Raw genomic sequence first — 19,150 nt, forward strand, 5'->3', positions numbered from 1 at the left:
CTCTTGTTGATGGAGATGAGAGAAGTGTGTTTCATCCACTATCTCTTGAAATCAACATTGGTCTGACTTTCATCTGAGTTCAGCTTTGATTGTCTTCACCCACTTCTGCTTTCTTTGCTCTGTATCAATTCATACACATACCCATATTTCTCACAATTCCTCTTATAGAGCTATGACACTTTGTGTTTACTAATATTTAGAGTATTATAGTAATGGCAACAACCCACATTGGTTCCTGTATTGCCATCCCTGTTAGGGCAGCTAGGTGGTGTGATGGATAGAGTACTGGATCTGGAGTCAGGAAGACCTGAATTCAAATCTGACCTCAGACACTAGCTATGTGACCCTGAGCAAGTCACTTAACGCTGTTTGCCTCAGTTTCCTTATCTGTAAAATGAGCTGGAGAAGGAAATGGCAAACCACTCCAGTATCTTTGACAAGGAAACCTCAAATGGAGTCACAGAGAGTTGGATACAACTAAAACAAGTGAATAACAACATGTCAAGGAATTGAAAAACATTAATAGCATCCCTTCTAAGAAATGGTATCCAATGTACAAAACTGATACTAGATAAAGCATAGCTATATATTTCCTTTCACCACATAAGAAATGCTTAAAATGACAGATTCATAAGTGCAAATTAACAGATACTTAAAACATAAAAAAGGAATTTATCATCCTATTACAGTTATCCCTTCTACATCATGACTTTCCCCACCACAGTTTTGATGTATCTAGAGTTTGCATAAGAAATTAAATAGGAATTTGAGGGGAGTTTTGTGATAACAGCAGATGACATACAAAGGCCAGCAGGCAACACAGAACTTATGACCAAATACTTAACAATTTTACAATAAGATACTGTAAACATCCCATAAAAGAACAAGAAAAAATTCAGGCTTCTTCTCTCACGTGAAAGGAGGGCCAAAAAATTTCACACAGATTTTCCAGATCCCAGGGGTGCCATACCCCTAACTCCCATTATGTGGAAGTGATAACTGTATATTGTTCTAGAAGGAAAAGACAGCTCTGTGGAACCTGCACTCAGCCCTTCACTGTCTGAGCAACTGACTATCATCTATATCTATAAGTCAGCCTGGTATGATACTCCTATTGGTGGTCATACATTAGGAAGTAGGATACATCAGGAAGCATCTCAATAATCACCTCAGGAACCCAGGAACCCTCAAACTCATGAGGCTGAATGGAAGCGTCCAATCTATGCAGTGTTAATGTTCAGCAACTTGTACACAGAGAAAGCAACACAAAACAGCAGAGGCAGCCAGGGTCTTAAGGGAAGTCATAGAGCATTCCTTAACGGCCTACTATGTGTTAGGCACTGTGCCAAGCTCTGGGGATACAAAGGAAAGCAAAAGACAGACCCTGCTCTCAATGATCTTCACCGTCTAATGGGAGCCAACATGCAAATAATTATTTACAAACAACCTATATAAAGGATAAATTGGAAATAACCAATATAAAAAAAGGGGAAAGGGAACAGTTTCTTGCAGTAAGTGGGACTTTAGCTAAGACTGAAGGAAGTCAGGAGGCAGAGATGGGGAGGAAGAGAGTCCCAGCCATGGAGGCAGTCAGTGAAATGTCTTGGGATTGGGAGATGGAGTGTCTTATATGAGGAATGGCAAGGAGCCCAGAATTACTGGGAGTAAGGTATAAAATGCTGGGAAAATGAGAAGGGGCAGCTAGGTGGCACAGTGCATAGAAATCAAGGAGACTCATCTTCAAGCGTTCAAATCTGGCCTCAAACACTTAATAGTTGTGTGATCCTGAGCAAGTCACTTAAACCTCTTTGCCTCAGTTCTTCCACTGTAAAATGAGCTGGAGAAAGAAATGACAAGGCACTCCAGTATCTTTGCCAAGAAAATCCCAAATGGGATCACAAAGAGTTAAAAAAATGACTAAACAACAAAAAGAAGGAGCACGGTTATGAAGGACTTTCTAAGCCAAACCATTACTTTATATTGATCTTGTGGGCAATAGGAAACTACTGGAGCAGATTGAAATCGGGGTGGGGTGACATGGTCAGATCTGAACTTTAGGAAGATCAATTTGACAGCTGAGTGGAGGATAGAATGGAGTAGGGAGAGACTTGAGCAAGGAGATCAACCAGCAGATTAATGCAATAGTCCAGGCATGAGGTGAAGAGGGTGGTGGCGGTGCTAGAGGAGAAAAGGGGCATATAACAGAGATTTTGTGAAGGTAGAATCAACAAAACTGATTGGATGGGAGGGGGCAGATGGAGAGAGAGAGAGAGAGAGAGAGAGAGAGAGAGAGAGAGAGAGAGAGAGAGAGAGAGAGAGAGAGAATGTGTATGTGTGTGTGTGTGTGTGTGAGAGAGAGAGAGAGAGACAGACAGACAGACAGACAGACAGACAGACAGAAGAGTCAAGGATGACTACTAGGTTTCAAGCCTGAATAACTGGGAAGAGGAGGTTGCCTTTGAGAGTAATGGAGAATATTTGAGGGGAAAGAATTGAGGTCAGTTTTGGACATGGTGAGTTCAAGATGTTTTTGATATGTCTTAAGTTTCAGTCTCAGACTTACCTAGAAAGGCCCATATTCTCTAGCCGTGTGCTTGAAGCCAGTTATCATTGCTGCTGGGGGCAGATAGAAAGAAATCCTCTGACTCCCTTTAACTGAAGTCCCAGGGATATCTAGCAGAGTCCCAAAAATGACAGAAGGGTGCTCCAGAAGGGTCAATCCCCCATGATGCTCAGTGGCTAATCCTCTTTGACATGACCCCCAGTCACAGACAGGAGCACGCACTTGGCTCCAGGAGAAATCCACTCCTCAACAAATCAATCAATCAGCAAGCATTTATTAAGCACCTAGGTTTACAAAGACAAAATTGGAATAATGTCTGCCTTCAGAGAGGGTCTTCTATCAGGGAAACAACTTGTCCACATAGAAGGAGACACCTAGTCTATCCAGAGATCAGGTCATTTTTGTGTAGGAGGCACCAGCAGTGTGGGAGATGAGGAAAGGCTTCACTTCTGCTCAGCTTTGAAGGAACCTAGAAGTTCTAGAAGAGCAGGTGATGAAAAGGGAGTGTATTCCAGGTCTGTGCCAAGGCACCTGTACTGAAGATGGGATAGTGAGTAGATCCATTTGGCTGGAGTGTGTGAAGGAGAGTAATGTGTGATGAGTCTGGAAAGTCAAGCTAGACCCAGTTGTGAGTCTGAGGCACCCAGCAACCTAATGGGGTTTCTTTTTTTTTTTCTGCATAAAGCTTTATTGATTGATTGATTATTGATGTTCATATCTTTATACAAAGTCTATCACCAGAGGCAGTGAAAGAGTTATACATAAAAGGTGCTGTGAAGATAAAAATAATAAAAAACATAGTATTTAGTAACTGATTAAATATGTGGGGTGAAACTGTTTTCAGAGGTCCCCAGTGAGGTCCTAATAGCCTTTTTTTTAATTTTTTTTGACTTTTTCTTTTTATTATTATTATTTTTTTTAATGTTTTACAATCACTGCCATAAAATTAAGATTTTATCTCCCCTACACCTACCCCCCACTACCCCCCTCCCTCCCCACGACTGCATACAATTCTGTATAGGTTCTACATATACTTTCCTATTGAGTACATTTTCACTATAGTCATGCTATGTAGTCGAACTAAAATAAATGGAAGAAATCATATAACAAATCAAAACATGATACACAAAAACACACACACACACAAACATGATCTGCTACATTCTGCCAATGACTTCCATATTTCTTTCTCTGAGTGTGGAAGGCATTTTGCCTTAGAAATCCACCATTGGGATTTTTTTTTTTAATAAGTTCTTGGGTTATTATGAAATTCCAAGTCTACCAGAAAAAACTCTCACACTCTGTGGTCGTTCCTGTGCACAAAGTTCTCCTGGTTCTGCTCCTTTCACTCAGCATCAGATCATATAAGTCCTTCCAGGCCTCTCTGAAGTCTTCTTGTTCATCATTTCTTATGGCACAATAGTACTCCATTACATTCATATGCCATAATTTATTCAGCCATTCCCCAATTGATGGACATCCCCTTGACTTCCAGTTTTTGGCAACTACAAAGAGTGCTGCTATAAATATTTTTGTACATGTGGGACCCTTTCCCATTTTTATGATCTCTTGGGGATACAGTCCTAGTAGCGATATTTCTGGGTCAAAGGGTATGCACATTTTTGTAGCCCTTTGGGCATAGTTCCAAATTGCTCTCCAGAATGGCTGGTGGGGCTCACAGCTCCACCAGCAATGAATTAGTGTTCCAACTCTCCCACATCCTCTCCAGCATTTGTCATTTTCTTGTTCTGTCATGTTTGACAATCTTATAGGTGTGATGTGGTACCTCAGAGTTGTTTTGATTTGCATCTCTCTAATCAAAAGTGATTTAGAGCATTTTTTCATATGATTATAGATATCTTTAATTTCTTCTTCCAAAAATTGCCTGTTCATATCCTTTGACCATTTATCAATTGGGGAATGACTTGTATGATTATACATTTGAGTCAGTTCTCTATATATTCTAGAAATGAGGCCTTTATCCCCGAGCTTAGCTGTAAAAATTCTTTCCCAATTTACTACATCCCTCCAAATGTTGGTTGCATTGGGTTTGGCTGTGCAAAAACTTCTCAGTTTAATGTAATCAAAATTATCCATTTTGCATTTCATAATGCTTTCTATCTCTTCTTTAGTAAAAAATTCTTCCCTTCTCCCTAATGGGGTTTCTTAAGCAGAGAAGCAACATGGTCAGACCCGTGCATGAAGGATGTCACTGTAGTCACAGTGGGGAGGATGGAGAGACTGAAAGTACACCCTGATCTAATCATGTCACCTCCCTGTGAAGTGTGTCTTCTATGACCTCTGAGTTCCACTCCAAATTCCTCTTTTCAGCACTTGAAGTCCTTCATTTGGCTAAGCCTACTTTCCCAGGCTGATTTCCCATAACTTCCAGTCTTAGACATAGAGTTCCCATACTTGACATCCCATTCTCTGTCTCAAGGCCCCAGCCTTTGCAAATGCTGTCACCCATTCTAAAACACATTCCCTCCTCCCTTTCCTAGGTTCCTTTAATTTTTAGTTCAAAAAGACCTTTCCTGATTCTCTGGTTTGTTTGCCTTTCTTTGTATCTCTAGAGCTTAGCACAGTGCCTTGCATATAGTAGGTGCTTAATAAATGTTTGTTGATTTGGCTGGACCTGACCTTCCTCAAAGTGATCGGAATTTATGGATCTGTATCTATGCTTACTGTCAGTAAAATGCACGCAGCTAGGTGGAGCAGCGGATAGAGAGAGCTGGGACTGGAGCCTAAAAACCTAGATGGATCCTCTCTCAAACTTTTACCGGCTGTGGGACCCTGGGGAAGTCATTTAACCTTTATCTGCCTCAGTTTCTTCAACTGTAAAATGGGTATAAAAACACCACCTATCTCCCAGGGTTGTTGTGAGTCTCAAATGAGATAATATTTGTAAAGGGCTTAGCACAGTTTCTGGTTTAAAAAATGCTTTTCTTCCATTCTTGAGGCCAGAGGTTTTATCTTTGCAGTGGAGAACCACTTGAGATGGCTGGGGTGGGTGGGTGGGTGGGTGATTTGTGCTTTTGGAGTGAGTCAATCTATAAGCCTTTATTAAGAGTTTATGCTGCGCCGAGCACTGGGCTAAGTGCTTCGGATACAGAGGAAGGTCAAAACGTGGTCCTGCCCTCAAGGAGCTCCCAGGCTCATGGGGGAGAAGGCAGGGAATCTCCGAGAGAAAGGTACTGGGGGTGGGATGGGGTGGAGGGGAGACTGGGAAAAGCCTGCTCCCGGAGGCTGAGATTTGGGAGTGTCAGTTTGTCAGCCCGGTGGAAAAGGACTGGAATCGAGTAACTTCAACACACATTTATTACTGGAGGATGGACGGAAGGATGAACATTTTTGAATGAATGCCCATCGTGGGGTGGGTGGCACGTTAGAAAGACCCGTGGGCTGGGGGATCTCGACCTCGGCTCGGCCAGTTTCCTCCGCTGCAGGGGTGCTGCTCGGGGTGGCAGTCCGGGGGGCGGCGGGGCCGGAGCGCGGGTCTGCAGAGGGCAGCACGGAGCCGGCCCCAGGTACCCGGAAGGGCCCCGCCCCCGGCCCGCCCCGGCCCGCCCCGTCCAGCCCGGGCTGGCCGGCTAGGAGGCAGGCAGGCGCGGGGAGCTGTGCGGCAGCTGGAGCGGCTGAGAGCGCGGAGCTGCGGGGGGACGGGCGGACGGACGGACGGACGGCGCCCCCATGGCGGCCTCGGAGCGCCGCGCCTTCGCGCACAAGATCAACAGGTAACGGCGGCCCCCCAGAGCCCCTGCGGACGGGGGGCGGGGCGGGGGCCGAGCCCCCGCCACGTGCCTGGAGCCCCGCCTCCCTCGCGTGGGGGGCCCCGGCCGTGCGCCCCTTCTTGGCTCTGGCGGCGTGCGGGCGGCTGGAGCCGGGGGGTCGGTCCGATCGCGCCCTGTCCTTTCCTCGGCGCCGTCAGGTTCCTGGGGCCGGGAAGCCTCCGCCCTTCACCCCCAGCCGCCGCCCCCTCGGGCCCCGATTGTCCCAGAGTCGCGGGAGGAAACCGGCCAGTCCCTCTGTCCGTCCGCCGGCGCTCCGGCCTCCCCCGCTCTCCTGCTCCTGTTTCCTGCTCCCTTTCCTCCCGAGCCTGTCCTGGAGGGAGGGACGGAGGAGGGTAGCCTCTGCACCGCCCGGGGACCAGCTGCCGGTGGGGGGAAGGGAAGGCGTCTCCAGGGACTTCTTTGCCCCTCTCTGCCCCCTCCTCGGGTCAGGAGTGAGCCCCGCTGTTCCCCCAAGACTTAGAGGGGGCTTAGCCCAGAGTACTGAGGCTGGGGAGGGGCTGGGGGTCTGTGGGCCCGGGGGAGGCTGGAAGAAAGTGGAGAGAGTGACAGTTTGGGAAGTGGCTGCAGCTAGGGAAACAGGAATGGCCCCGTTCTTGGCCCTTTCCCTATCCCTCAGTGGGTCTCCCTTTCTTTTCCCTCCTTGGAATCCTGGCTTTTGCTTTCGGTCTCCAGTTGCCCGGCCCAGTTCAGAGGAGAGGGAAGGTGGAGTCTTGTGATTCCAAAAGTTGCTAAGACCTTGAGATAGTGATGGTCTAACTTCTAACCCCTGGCTGGGATGGGAAAGGCAAAACCTCCCAAACCAGACTGAATCCCTGAGCCAAGACTGCAGAGTTGCCCCACACCCTTCACCTCCAGAGATGCATCTCTTGGCTTCCCTCCACCTCCAACCAGTACTAGTAAGGGTAGAAAGGGTGATATGCCAAGGTCTCCAGCTTCTATATCTCAGTTCCGGGGATGATCTGGCAGAGAAGGAGCTACGCTAGGCCCACCCATTAGGGACTGACTTTATAGTCTGGGGGACACAGAAGAAGCAGGCACTTGATCTTACAAAACTCATAGGCTTGGGAAAACCCCAGAAACAGTTGACCTGGGTCCTGCTCCCAAGAAGCACACAAGTCAGAAGGACACAGAAGGAGCAACTTGGGTGAGCAGGGAAAGAACAAGCCTAGCTCCTCCTCATAGTCTGAGAAAAGTGACCAGCCTCTGAGACAGGATGCTGTGATCCAGCAGTCCCTAATGAGGTTCAGGCAGTGAGGGGGATGGGGAGGGAGGCTGTGTCAGGACCAGCTGGCCAATGTGGGGGATGGGGAATGGGAGGCAGGGGGGGAAGCACAGGCTACAGTCACCAGCTGCCTCCTGGGGGCTCTGGGCACCAGGCACCAAGGGGTACAATAAGCTTGCAGTGTACAGGGTGCTCATGGATACAGGGTCTCATGTCTCCAGTATCCCTGGGGGCTGAGGCAGGAAACAGATTTTAGTATAAGCACATGGAGAGTTATATTTCATGTTCTTTGACTCATCTCTGTCCCTCTTGGTCTGAAGTGCTCTCTTTCCTTTTCCTAAGAATATCCTGTTGTGGCTTAAATTAGGGTAAGAAGGAAACCTTTTCTACCTTCCTGAAACTTAATAGAAAGTGCCAATGTAAAGGTGACGGACGAAGAGCTTGGGGTCAGCTGAGATAGCAAGCCACAGAAATCAGACCCCATTGACTCTCTCCTCACTAACCTGTTGGCCTTTCCCACACTTGAGGCCTCCAGAAACGTGTTTTCCTTCAGATCCTCTAGAAGAGACTTCAAAGCTGTGTAATTTAAGCCCTGGGTTTTACAGGTGAGGAAGCAGACTCAGAGAAGTCAATTGACTTGTCTAAAGTCACACAGCTCCCTGTGCCCTGTCAGCAAACATTAAGCCCCTCCACTGTGCCAGGCAGGGGATACAAAGATAAAAATGAAGGCATCCCTGCCCTCAAGGGGCTTATGTTTTATTTGGGAAAACAAAGTGGACACATATAAGCAAATAGGATCTGGACAGAAAATAAATCTAAAGTCCTTGGGCTGCAGAAAACACTAGTAACCTTGGTGGGAAAGAAAGGGCTTGTGTAGGGAGTGATGTCTAAGCTTCAAAGGAAGCTGGGTGGTCTAAGACTGGGAGGAGGAGGTTGATTTCCGGCATGAGGGACTGACTGTCAAAATGACATAAACTGGGGGTGGAATACCGTGGATGAGAAGCACACGATAGGAGGGCTGGCTTGGCTGAAACAGGGTGTGCAAAGGGAAGTAACCTGGAACGATTAAACTGGGAGCCAGAGTGTAAAGGTCTTTAAATGCCAAACAGGAGGTTGAATGTGACCCCTAGGGATAATAGGGAGCCATTGCAGTTTATTGAGCAGGGGGGTGATGTCCTTGAAGAAGAATCACTTTGGTAGCTGGGTGGGGGAGGGATTGCAAAGGAGAGAGAGTGGAAGCAGGGAGACCTGTTACTGAAGTCCAGGGGAGAGCTGATGAGGGACTAAGCTGGGGCCAGAACCATAGATCTGGGAGTGTTCTACATAGAGATGATCGTTGAACTGAAGGGAGCTGATGAGCGGCACTGAAAGAGTGTGGAAAGAGAAGAGAGCTGGGCCCAGGACAGAGCTGGGGGGGTAGATCAGAGTGGGAACAGAGCCCATTCTGGGGGGAACGGTGCAGGGGGGGAAGACGTGTAGACGATGGCCTAGCAAAGGGGAATTGGCAAGAATTCGCCAGACATTCAGCAGGAGAACCAATCAGAAACAGTGTCACAAAAACCCAGAGAGAAAAAAGCAAGAAGTGGGAGAGATGAATGCCTAAGAGATGCCCGTAATAACAGCAATCATTTAGATGGGGCATGAAGGTTGCTGAAACGATTTATACATGTTAGCCCAATGATCCTCCCAACAACCTTGGGAAGTAAGAGCTTTTATTTCCTCCTTTTTACAAATGGGGAAACTGAGGCAAACAGGTTAAGTGACTTGGTCAGGATCACACAGCAAGGGAATGTCTGAGACAAGATTCATTCCACTTTACCACCTAGATGAAGGATGAAGGCTGAGATAAAGCCTTGGGGTTTGGCAAATGAGAGGTCATTGGTGGCTTAGGAGAGTGAGCTTCAGAGAAGCTTCAATTAAATGGTGACTTTGGAGGGTCGGGAGTGAGAGAAATGGAGGCTGGGAGTCTAGACAGTTTTTTCTTTTTTTGTTTTACAGTGAAAAGAAAGACATAGAGCTTGAGGGGATGGGAGGGTCAAACAAAGGCTGAATTTAAGGGAGAGCAGAGCTTGTGGTTGCCCTGAGAAGCTGGGGTCACAAGATCCCCAACTTTAGAGCTTGTGGGGGAGGCTTAGGGAGATGCTCTGGTCCAACACCCTTCATTTTAGAGATAAGGGAACTCAGGTTTACCGACCTGTCTTCAATTACAGATAGTGAGGAGGTCAGATTCACACACACACACACACACACACACACACACACGAAACGCTGTGGACTTACTGAATGCTAAACTGTGCCTTAGACATTTGGCAGCTGTTGGATGTACCAGGCCCTTTACAAATATAATTTCTTTTGATCCTTACAGTAACCCTGAAGGTACGTGTTATTATCTCCATTTTACAGATATAGAAACTGAGACAGGTTAAGTGACTTGCCCAGGGTCACACAGCTAATAAACTGAAGTCAGATTTGAACTCAGATCATTTTTACATAATTGATTTATTTTTAGTTTTCAACATTTACTTCCGTACAAGATTCTGAGTTTTTAATTTTCTCCCACTCCTCCCCCTCCCCCCTCCACAAGAGAGCCTGCAGTCTGATATAAGCTCCACTTTTTTAAATATATTTTCACATCAGTCATGATGTAAAGAAGAATTGGAACCAATAGGAGGAAGCACAAGAAAGAAGAAGCAAAAGAAAATAAGAGCAAATAATCTGCTTCCATCTGCATTCAGACTCTTTTGGAGTTGTCTTAGATCCGTGCATGACTGAGAAGAGCTAAGTCTGTCAAAGTTGGTCATGGCACAGAGTGGCTGTTACTATGTGCAGTGCTCTCCTGGTGGTGCTCCTTTCACTCCAGATCATGAACTTAGATCTTGCCCCCAGGCCTGGGTGTGCTCTGGGCACGCTGCCCTCTTCTCTATAATTAGCCCCCTTCCTTCTTTAAAAAAAAAAGGTTATTTTTTTTTTATTCCAAATTCAGTCATCAATAAACATGAAACAAACTTCCAGTGGTTCCCTATTGGCTCAGGGATAAAATAAATAGTCTGGCATTTTCACGCCCTCCCTGAAAAACATGGAAATTTGAATATCCAAAGAACAGAAGAAAAGATCATGGTCTCCCGACCTGTGACATACAGCTTTTTAAAGTACGCTTTAAATTTTACCTGGTGGTAATACAGTTGGGTTTCTTTCTCGCCTTTTTGGTTTCTTTTATGTATCTTTAAATATGTAATTGATGCCTTTTCCTTTCCTTCCTCCTTCCCTCTCTCTTTTCCTTCTTTCTCCTTCCTTCCTCCCTTCGTTTCCTCCCTCCTTCCTTCCCTCTTTTCTTCCTTCCTTTCTTCCCTCCCTCCTCCCTTCTCTTTTCCTTCCATCTTTCCTTCCTTCTCTTGTCCTTCCTTTCCTCCCTCCTTTCTTTTCTTTCTCTTTTCTTTCCCTCCTTCTTTCTTCCTTCCTTCCTTTCTTTCTCTCTTTCTCCTCCTCTCTCCCTTCTTTCATTCATTCTTTACCATGACTCATTACACCCCTTCTTACCACATACAAAGCTTCTCATCCTTTGCCTCCTGTGAGATCCTCCTGCTCAGTCTCCCAGTTCCCAGTCTGTCCCTTCTCTGATCCAACCTCCACATAGCTGCCAGAATTCTCTTCCTAGGGTTCACTACCATGCCATTTTCTCCTTCTCAGAAACTTCCAGTGGTTCCTCATTGGCTCAAGAATAAAGTACAAACTGCTTAGTGTGGCATTTGGAGCCTTCTGTGACCTGGCTTACACCCACCTTTCCAGCTTCACTTGGTATTCTCTCCCTCATACCCTCCCCCCGCCCCATCTTGTAAATTATTTTGTAACCATTTCCTTGAGTACATGGTGTACATCATAAACACCGACAAACTAACTGGAAAGTCACAGTTTCATGTACAATCTTCTTCTGTTCTACTGTGTTTTATTGAGTATTTAAGTTTAGATTAAAAATAAATAAATCAAATGAAGAACGTAAACTCCTTGAGAAGGGTATGGTTTTCAATTCTGTCCTTATGGAAGAAAGGATCAATGACGATCTGGCCTTGGAGCTAGTTCAGACCCTAGGCAAATCAGTGACCGCTAGGTATTCTAGCAGCTCTTTTAAGACCTAGTTGTGTAGAAGATGCATGCCTCCCTTGTCTGGAGGAGTTTCTTCTTTGGGAAGTTCTGAAGTCATTGAAATTGCAAGTAGACCTATCCCTACCACGTAGTGGGTGCTTTAATAAATGTTTGTTGAATTTTTGAACTTGTTCTTGCAGTCTAAGTGGAGTGAGTGCTCCCTATTCCCTGAAATGGAGACTCCATCTGCATTTGTATGGGTGGTCCATGTCTTGCCCCCCCCCCAACCCCCACCACCCCTACCTGGAAAGAGCTCCTGGCTCATCCCCACCCCTAGAAACCCTGTGTGCCTCTAAGGCCGAATTCAGATGCCAGTTTTCCACTGTGTATCTCCCTCTCCCCCCAGTTGCTAACACTCCCATTTGCCTCCTCCATTTTCCTTGTGTCAGTCTGATTTATTGTTCCCTCAACTCCTAGTCCAGTGTCTGGGACACTTGATAGAATATTTAATTGATTTGGTGAATTAAGAGATCAGAAAAAAAAGCCAAGGGCTGGGTTTTTTTAACTGACTGATGGGGAAGGGGAAATGCTACTGATGCAGTTTACTTGGATTCTTAAGCCCACTATTGTTAAAGTGGCCCATGCTGTTCTTATGGAGAAGATGGACAGATGGGATCCAGCTGATGAACTGGACCTGATTGGACAGCCAGACCCACAGAGTAGCTAGTAATGGTTGCAGGGCAAATTGGAAGGTCATCCTCAAGGGAATGTCTCAGGAATCGGTTTTTCACCCTGATTTTTTAATGTGGCTGTTGCTTTTTAAAATCAGTGACTTGGATAAAGGTGTAGCTGGCATGAGGCTCAGATTTACAGGTGACATAAAGCTGAGTGATGACTACCACACTGGATGAGAGTCAGGATCTAAAAAGATCAGGGTCAGATGGAAGAAGAGAAAATATAATAGAGAGAAAAGTAAAATTTGGGATGCAAAAAAAAAAAAGATTCCCCAAGTTCAAGATGTATGAATTATGGTTATACTACAAGAAGATCTGGGGGTTTTTGTGAACCAGAAGCTCACTGAAAATGTCTGTAGTATGATATGATAGCTTAAAAAAAGAAATAAAGTTCATGCTCTCTTAGGCCACATTGAGAGACTGAGCTTTCTGGAACCTGGAGATGATTGTGCTGTCCTGACGAGACCACATCTGAGATATTGTGGCCAGTTCTTTGTGCCATATGTTAGGAAGGTCATTGGTCCTCTGGAGCATGTCCAGAGGAAGGTAATCTCAATGGTGAAGGCTCTTGAGTTCAGTGAGAATCAGTTGAAGGAAATGGGAATGTTTAGCGTGGAGAAAATTCAGGCGGACCATAGATTGGCAGTCTTCAAGTATATTTGAAAGTATTTGAAAAGTGGAGGAGAAAATTGCTTTGATCCATTTGGCCCCAGAAGGTAGGGGTAGCGACAGTAGGGAAAGCCACAAAGGGGCTGATTTGGGCTTGATATCAAGGAAAACTTTTTAATCATCAGGGCCTTCCCAAAAGGGAAAAGGCTACCTCTGTCCATAGGAGTCTCCCTTTCTTTGGAGGTCTTCATGCAAAGACTTCTGGGATGCACTGGTGGAAAGATTGTTTTTCAGTGATGGGCCACTAAAGGGTTTCCTTTCAGTTCTGAAATCCTGTGTCTGTGAAATCTCTAATTAGGGAGTGGGAAGAAAATGATGACCTAGTGAAAGAGACTGAGGAGGAGGAATCAGGTAAGAGGAGAGAATTTCAAGAAAGTGTCATAGAAACCAAGAGAGGAAAGCAGGGCTAAGTACTACAGAAAGGTCAAGAAGGTTGAGGATTGGGAAAAGATCACTGGATTTAGCAATTAGGAATTCATTGGAACCTTGGAGAGACCAGTTTCAGTAAAGCAGAGCCCAGAGTATTCTCTTGCCAGTAGTAGGCCCTATTGCCTGTCTCTCAGCCAGCAGCAGACAGGAGCCATCAGTCTATCTATGGGTGAGAAGCCCCTAGGTCCACTAGCTCTGTGACTAGAGTCTGCCTAAAAGTCAACAGATAGCAGTCATCCTGGGCTGTGTCTACACTGGAGGGAAAGGGAAGGTCAGCCCTAATGGAGAAAACAAGGTGGAAAGTGTCAGCTTCTATCCTGGGGCTTTGCTGCCTCCCCCATTTGGCCCATCTCAGCCCCAGCTCTTGGGGCTGATAGGAAAAGAACTTGAAGAGCTGGGAGCAGCAGAGGGAGCTTGGAGCTTGGAGGGATAGAGGTGGGGTGAGGGGAAGGGGTCCAACCAGCAGGAGCTCACAGGTCACTAGAGAACCAGATTCTGAGGCCCTAGTGGAGGGTGGGGCAACCCAGATGTTCCCTGAAAGCCTCATTTTGGTGGTGGAATCTCTGCAAACCCCTCCCTATCCTGTCCTGTGTTTGGATAAAAACATTCGTGTGTGTGTGTGTGTGTGTGTGTGTGTGTGTGTGTGTGTGTGGGAAAAACCATACACATTCCAAATTCCTATTCATTCCTTGTCCCCTGGGTAGATAAGAGACTATATCTTTGATGAATTCACTAATTAGGAACAAGGAAATCCCTCAATCCTCCACTTGTCTTCCCCCACCACAGAGGCCTAACCTTCTAATGGGGTGTTGTAGGAAGAAGACACAGAGCCCATTTCCTTATGTGCTGGGTTCAGGACATAGTGCAGGGTTCCAGGGAGACAAGACTTTCACAGTCTGATCCCCGTGGATCTTTGGGGAGTGATACTATGCAGCAGAATAATATAACCACTCCAGACCCTGGGGGTCCAAACTGGGAGCCATTCAGAGGGAGGGAAGATTGTTTAGGCCCAGTGGAGGTGGAATTAGGGCAGGGTCTTAAAGGTTGGTTAAAGCCTGGATTCCAGGTGAATGTAAGCTTCCTCAGGGCAGGTACTGTGCTTCATGTAGTAGACCCCCAATCTATGCTTTTGTTTAATTGGAATAATTTGACAAGGTTGTTGTTTTTAGTTCATGAAGCCTGGAGGCTGCCCCATAGATAATGGCTGGACTGCTAGATCAGCTCTGAGGTCTCTTCTATTGCTGAGATTGAAGAGCTGGGTTCTCCATGGACTATGCCCATTAATTCTGTGGGAATGGGCAGAGTCCTTAGCCCCATTTGCCAGCTGGGGAGAGGGTAAGCCCAGCACAGTTGAGTTTGTCATCCCAGCTCATGCAGTCAGGCTCCTGAGGCAGGCTGAAGGGGCTCAGGAAGGAAGCCTCTTGGCTATCCATCTTGTGCTGGAGTCTGGTTTGATCTCAGCCCATGTGTGGGGTCAAAGCGGGACTCAGAGATCTCCGCATTGGGGCCGTGTTGGCTGGCGCTTCAAAGGGAGGGGTGAATAGCTGTCTGAATTGGGGATGTTTCGCCTCAGACCACCCATGGCTTAGGCCATTAACTCCTCTGGTCCTGTCCCCCTCCTCTTTTCATCATACCTCTGTTGTCATTCAGTCATGTCTGACTCCTTGTAAACCCCATTTGGGGTTTTCTTGGCAGAGATACTGAAGTGCTGGTCATTTCCTTCTCCAATTCATTTTACAGATGAGGAACTGAGGCAAACAGGGTTAAGTGATTTACCCAGGGTCACACAGCTAGTAAGTATCTGAGGACAGATTTGCCCTTAGACTCTCCGGCCTCCAGGCCAGTGCTCTGTCCACTGTGCCACCTAGCTGCCTCTTTGTCATACTTAACGGCCAACTAAAATAAAATGTCTCTTTCTGACCTTCGACTCTATTGAGAGTTCCTTGTCTAACAGCCTTTTATGTCCTTGTGTTTCCCCACCTACCCTCTGCCACACAGATGTGGCTCCATCTTCCAGGGTTCCCAGGAGCAAAGACCTCCAAAGCTAGAGCACTGTCCTCAACTTTTCTTTCCCCAGGTGTGACAGAGAGAAACCCTAGGCCCAACTAGGTTTAGGCTGTGTGTCTAGGCTGGCGAGACAGCCACCCTCAATTCAGTCATGCTGTGAGGATTCCCATGTTTCCTTCCACCCTTCTGATTCTACCTGCTTTTCTAATTCCATCTAGAATATCACCTCCTCCAAGAAGTATTCCTTGACTGATCCTAGCTCCAGGGCATCCAGATCATCCATTCAGAGTTGGAAGGGACCTGGAAGGCCATGTAGTCCAACTTTCTCATTTGACAGATGGGGAAACTGAGGCATACAGAGGGAAAAGGATTTGCCTGAGATCACATAAGTGGTAAATGGCAGAGCCGGAATTTGCACCCAGATGATCCAGCACCAGATTTGACACATTTTTGTGGTTTTTTTAAATATACCCCTGGGGAATTTCTGCTCTTTCTAAGCTGCTCCAGTCTTCAAAATCTCAGCCTTTTGTTGAGAACGTGCTGGCAAATTCTGACCCCAGTGTGAGGTCAGGGGCCTTGTTTGACCCTATCTCCCCCTCACTGTTTACCTGAGCACAAGGCTGACTGGGCCCACAGTTTGGGGGCTGAAGGACTCCACCAGAGAGTTGAAGGATCAGTTAGTGTGTATGCCCCCTCCCCCACATAGGGGCTGGTTGAATACAACATGGGGTGGTCTGAAGGGCCCCTCCTATGGCCAGGACACTGGAGACTGTCTTTGAAGCACAGAGGGCCAAGGTAGGGCCTTCCTGGAGCGCACCCCAAAGCCGGCAGCGTGGGAGAGGGCTGGCCTGACTTCCTTTCCAGCAGGACTGGTTGTTTTCTGAAGGGTCCTGTCCTTGGACCTCTTCCTGACAGCTTGGCCCTCCCCCTCTGCCCCCCAGGCTTAGCCCTTTGCCTAGGACTCCTGTGGGGAAGCAGAGCCTGGAATGCCAGAACCCCTCCCTTCCCAGCCTGGCAGCTGCTGGGGTGGGGGTGGGGGGGCGGGGGCAGGAGGAGGAAGGAGGAGGAGCCATGCTCTGTTCCCATTGTCTCAGAAGGCCTCAGCTCAGCCATTCAGCTGGGGCCCTGAAAGCCCCTGTCAGTCTCCTTCCTGCATCCTCAGAAATCTCGTAGAGTGCCTGAGGGATCCTGGTAACAGCACCTTGGGAGGGAGCTGAGCTTGGTATAACTTCATCCCTGTACCCTTAGGTGTGTGTCTTCTGATGCCCTGAGGGTGCAGGTTCAAGGCTTGATGGGGGAGGCAGAGAGAAGGGAGAAAAGAATCTCCTTAGGAGGGGCAGGCTCCGGAATGAGAGAAAAGCTTTCCAGGGTCAGCTGTGCTGGTGAGGGGTGGATGGTCCCCACGGCTGGGGAAGGAACCCTGGCTTTGAAGCTAGAGGACCCAGGCTTGAATTGTACTTCTCTTATCTCTTTCCTACAAGACACAGAGCTAGTTGAAAGAAACAAACAGAGAGACGGACAGAGAGAGAGATAGAAAGAGAGAGACAGAGAGAGAGAAACAAACAGACAGAGGTAGAGACAGAAAGAGAGAGAGAGAGGGAAGACGAAAGACAGGGGAGAGAGAGAGAGAGACAAAAAAGAAGGGAAGGAAGGGGAGAAACAGAGAGACTAGAAGAGACAAGGTAGAAGGGCCCAGAAAGCAGCATTGTTTTGCTGATGAGGCCTGCCGGACAAGGCTGGTACTCCATCCCTGTCTGTTTGCTGAGTAACTTTGGACAGCTGTTTAACTACCTATATAATTTTGGGCAGACCATGTGACCTCGCTGGCTGTTTTCTCATCTGTCAGATGAGGCGGGTGGCCCAGCTGGCCTATGAAATCTCCCAGTCTCAGAGGCTGTCAATCTGAGTCTGATTCCTGGGGGGAAGGTGCAGGGGGTGGGGGGGAGGCCACAGTAAGAATGGGAGCAGGCCCTGAGGGGGCCGAAGGACAGATCTGACCCAGAGAACCCTTTTTTGTGTGTGTGCTCCTGGGACTGCTGACCCTTTCAAAAAGTATCATCTCTTTTCTGAAGCTGGGAAGTGACTCCCCAGGGCCAAATACTATCAGATATCATACTATAGTATAGTATCAGATACTATGCTACCAGATACTATCTCCCCCCCCAAACATGGGGTCACACACATGCCTATTTGTATACATAGACAGGCACACACACACACATACATACATTTGTGCATGTGGATAGGACTGAGGATGTGAGATCCTGTGTTCAGCTCAGGCTGTCACCAGGAAACAGCCCAGGGAGAAGTCTGGGCAGCTATTGTCCTGGCTTGATCAGGCAGCCGTACTCTGTAGGGGGCTAAGGGGGGCCCAGGGTTGATTTACCACCTCCCCTGCTCTAGTGCTGGGGCCAAGGTAATGCAATTAAAAGGGGGGTGGGTTGGTTTGGCAAGTGGGGAACAAAATCCAGGGACCATGAGACCTGGGCTGGGTCTGCAGGTAACTTACTGTGTATGTTAGGACCACTCTCTCCCCCTTCAGTTTCTTAGTCTATCAAATAGGGGTAATTCCACTCTCTGCCCCTCTCCCCAGGATGCAGCTCTGAGGAGCTGAGATGTCTCTGTAGTCATCAGTCTGAGGGCTACCTGGTTAGCACTCTGGCCAGTGTTCTGATCCTGAGTGATAATTCCCCCTCGTGCCTAAGGGGTGGGGAGGTGGGCAGTTGTCCCAGAGTGTGAGTGAGCTGGGCACAACTGCCCCCAACGCCCTCCCCCATAACCCAACAATGAGCACTCAGGCCGCAGGCTGTCAATGACATATCCAAGGGGATAGCCACTCTGTTGTTTCTCTACCCCATCCCCCACCCATGGGGAGGCCATTGTGTTCATAAAGCTTTGCAGCTGGTCAAGGGTGAGGGGAGCTGTCACCCCAGGGTACTGAGGGACTCCCTGGGAGCTTGGGCCAGGTCCTGAGCCTGAGCCTGTCCCCAGGCTGAGCTCTGGGCAACACCTCTCTACACACCCCCTAAGAGGGGAGGGCTGTGTTTTACCCCTGGGAAGACTTAGACTCAGAGGCAAGAAATGACTCCTGCTCACACACACGCACATGCACAATCACACACACAATCACATTCACACACACACAATCACACTCACACTCACATACACACATTCGGTTCAGTAGAATGTAATCTCCAGGGAAAGAGCCATCTGTCTCACTTTTGTATTCGTCTGCCTGTTCCTGGTGCATAGTAAATGCTTAATAAAAACAAGATGACTGAATGAAATTACCAAGGCATGACTAGAACTCAGGGCCTCTGCTCCCAACCCTGGACTTCAGCCCACCATCCCCTGTTTCCCGTGGTCTATATAATGTTTCACCTTGGAAGGAAACAGAGGCCAGGGAATTCGAGGAGCCAAGAGCCCAAATTTCCCAGCCCACAACTCCCTGGCAAGCTGTTGTCTCAGAGGCAATACCAGTTTGGGTTGGGGCGCAGTGTGATGGTGTCCCACCTTTTCCTCTACGTGTAAGTAAACAGTGGGAATCTGGAGGCTGGGTCATTTTTTTCAGGGTTTCATGCCCCCTCATGCCTTTCCCCAACCCATCCCTGGGGAAGGAGGTGGTGGTAACTGGCATCCATTCTGGTTACTGATG

General features: G+C 47.6%; 1 protein-coding gene across 8 annotated transcripts in view; it reads left to right on the plus strand.

Moving 5' to 3' along the window:
- Positions 1-6,137: 6,137 nt before the first annotated feature.
- The window catches only part of DOCK6 (dedicator of cytokinesis 6), a 52,528-nt gene continuing 39,515 nt past the window's right edge, over positions 6,138-19,150 (plus strand). For 5 of the 8 annotated variants that reach the window (XM_072602302.1, XM_072602304.1, XM_072602305.1 and 2 more), the window contains exon 1: positions 6,155-6,297. In XM_072602302.1, coding sequence (XP_072458403.1) covers positions 6,254-6,297 — 44 coding nt within the window. In that variant the 5' untranslated portion in view covers positions 6,155-6,253. Of the gene's footprint in view, positions 6,298-19,150 lie in introns of all 8 variants that reach the window. The other 3 variants (XM_072602303.1, XM_072602306.1, XM_072602309.1) reach the window with 1 other exon arrangement.

This window comes from Notamacropus eugenii, chromosome 4 (genome assembly GCF_028372415.1).
Source record: "Notamacropus eugenii isolate mMacEug1 chromosome 4, mMacEug1.pri_v2, whole genome shotgun sequence".
NCBI classification, from domain to species: domain Eukaryota; kingdom Metazoa; phylum Chordata; class Mammalia; order Diprotodontia; family Macropodidae; genus Notamacropus; species Notamacropus eugenii.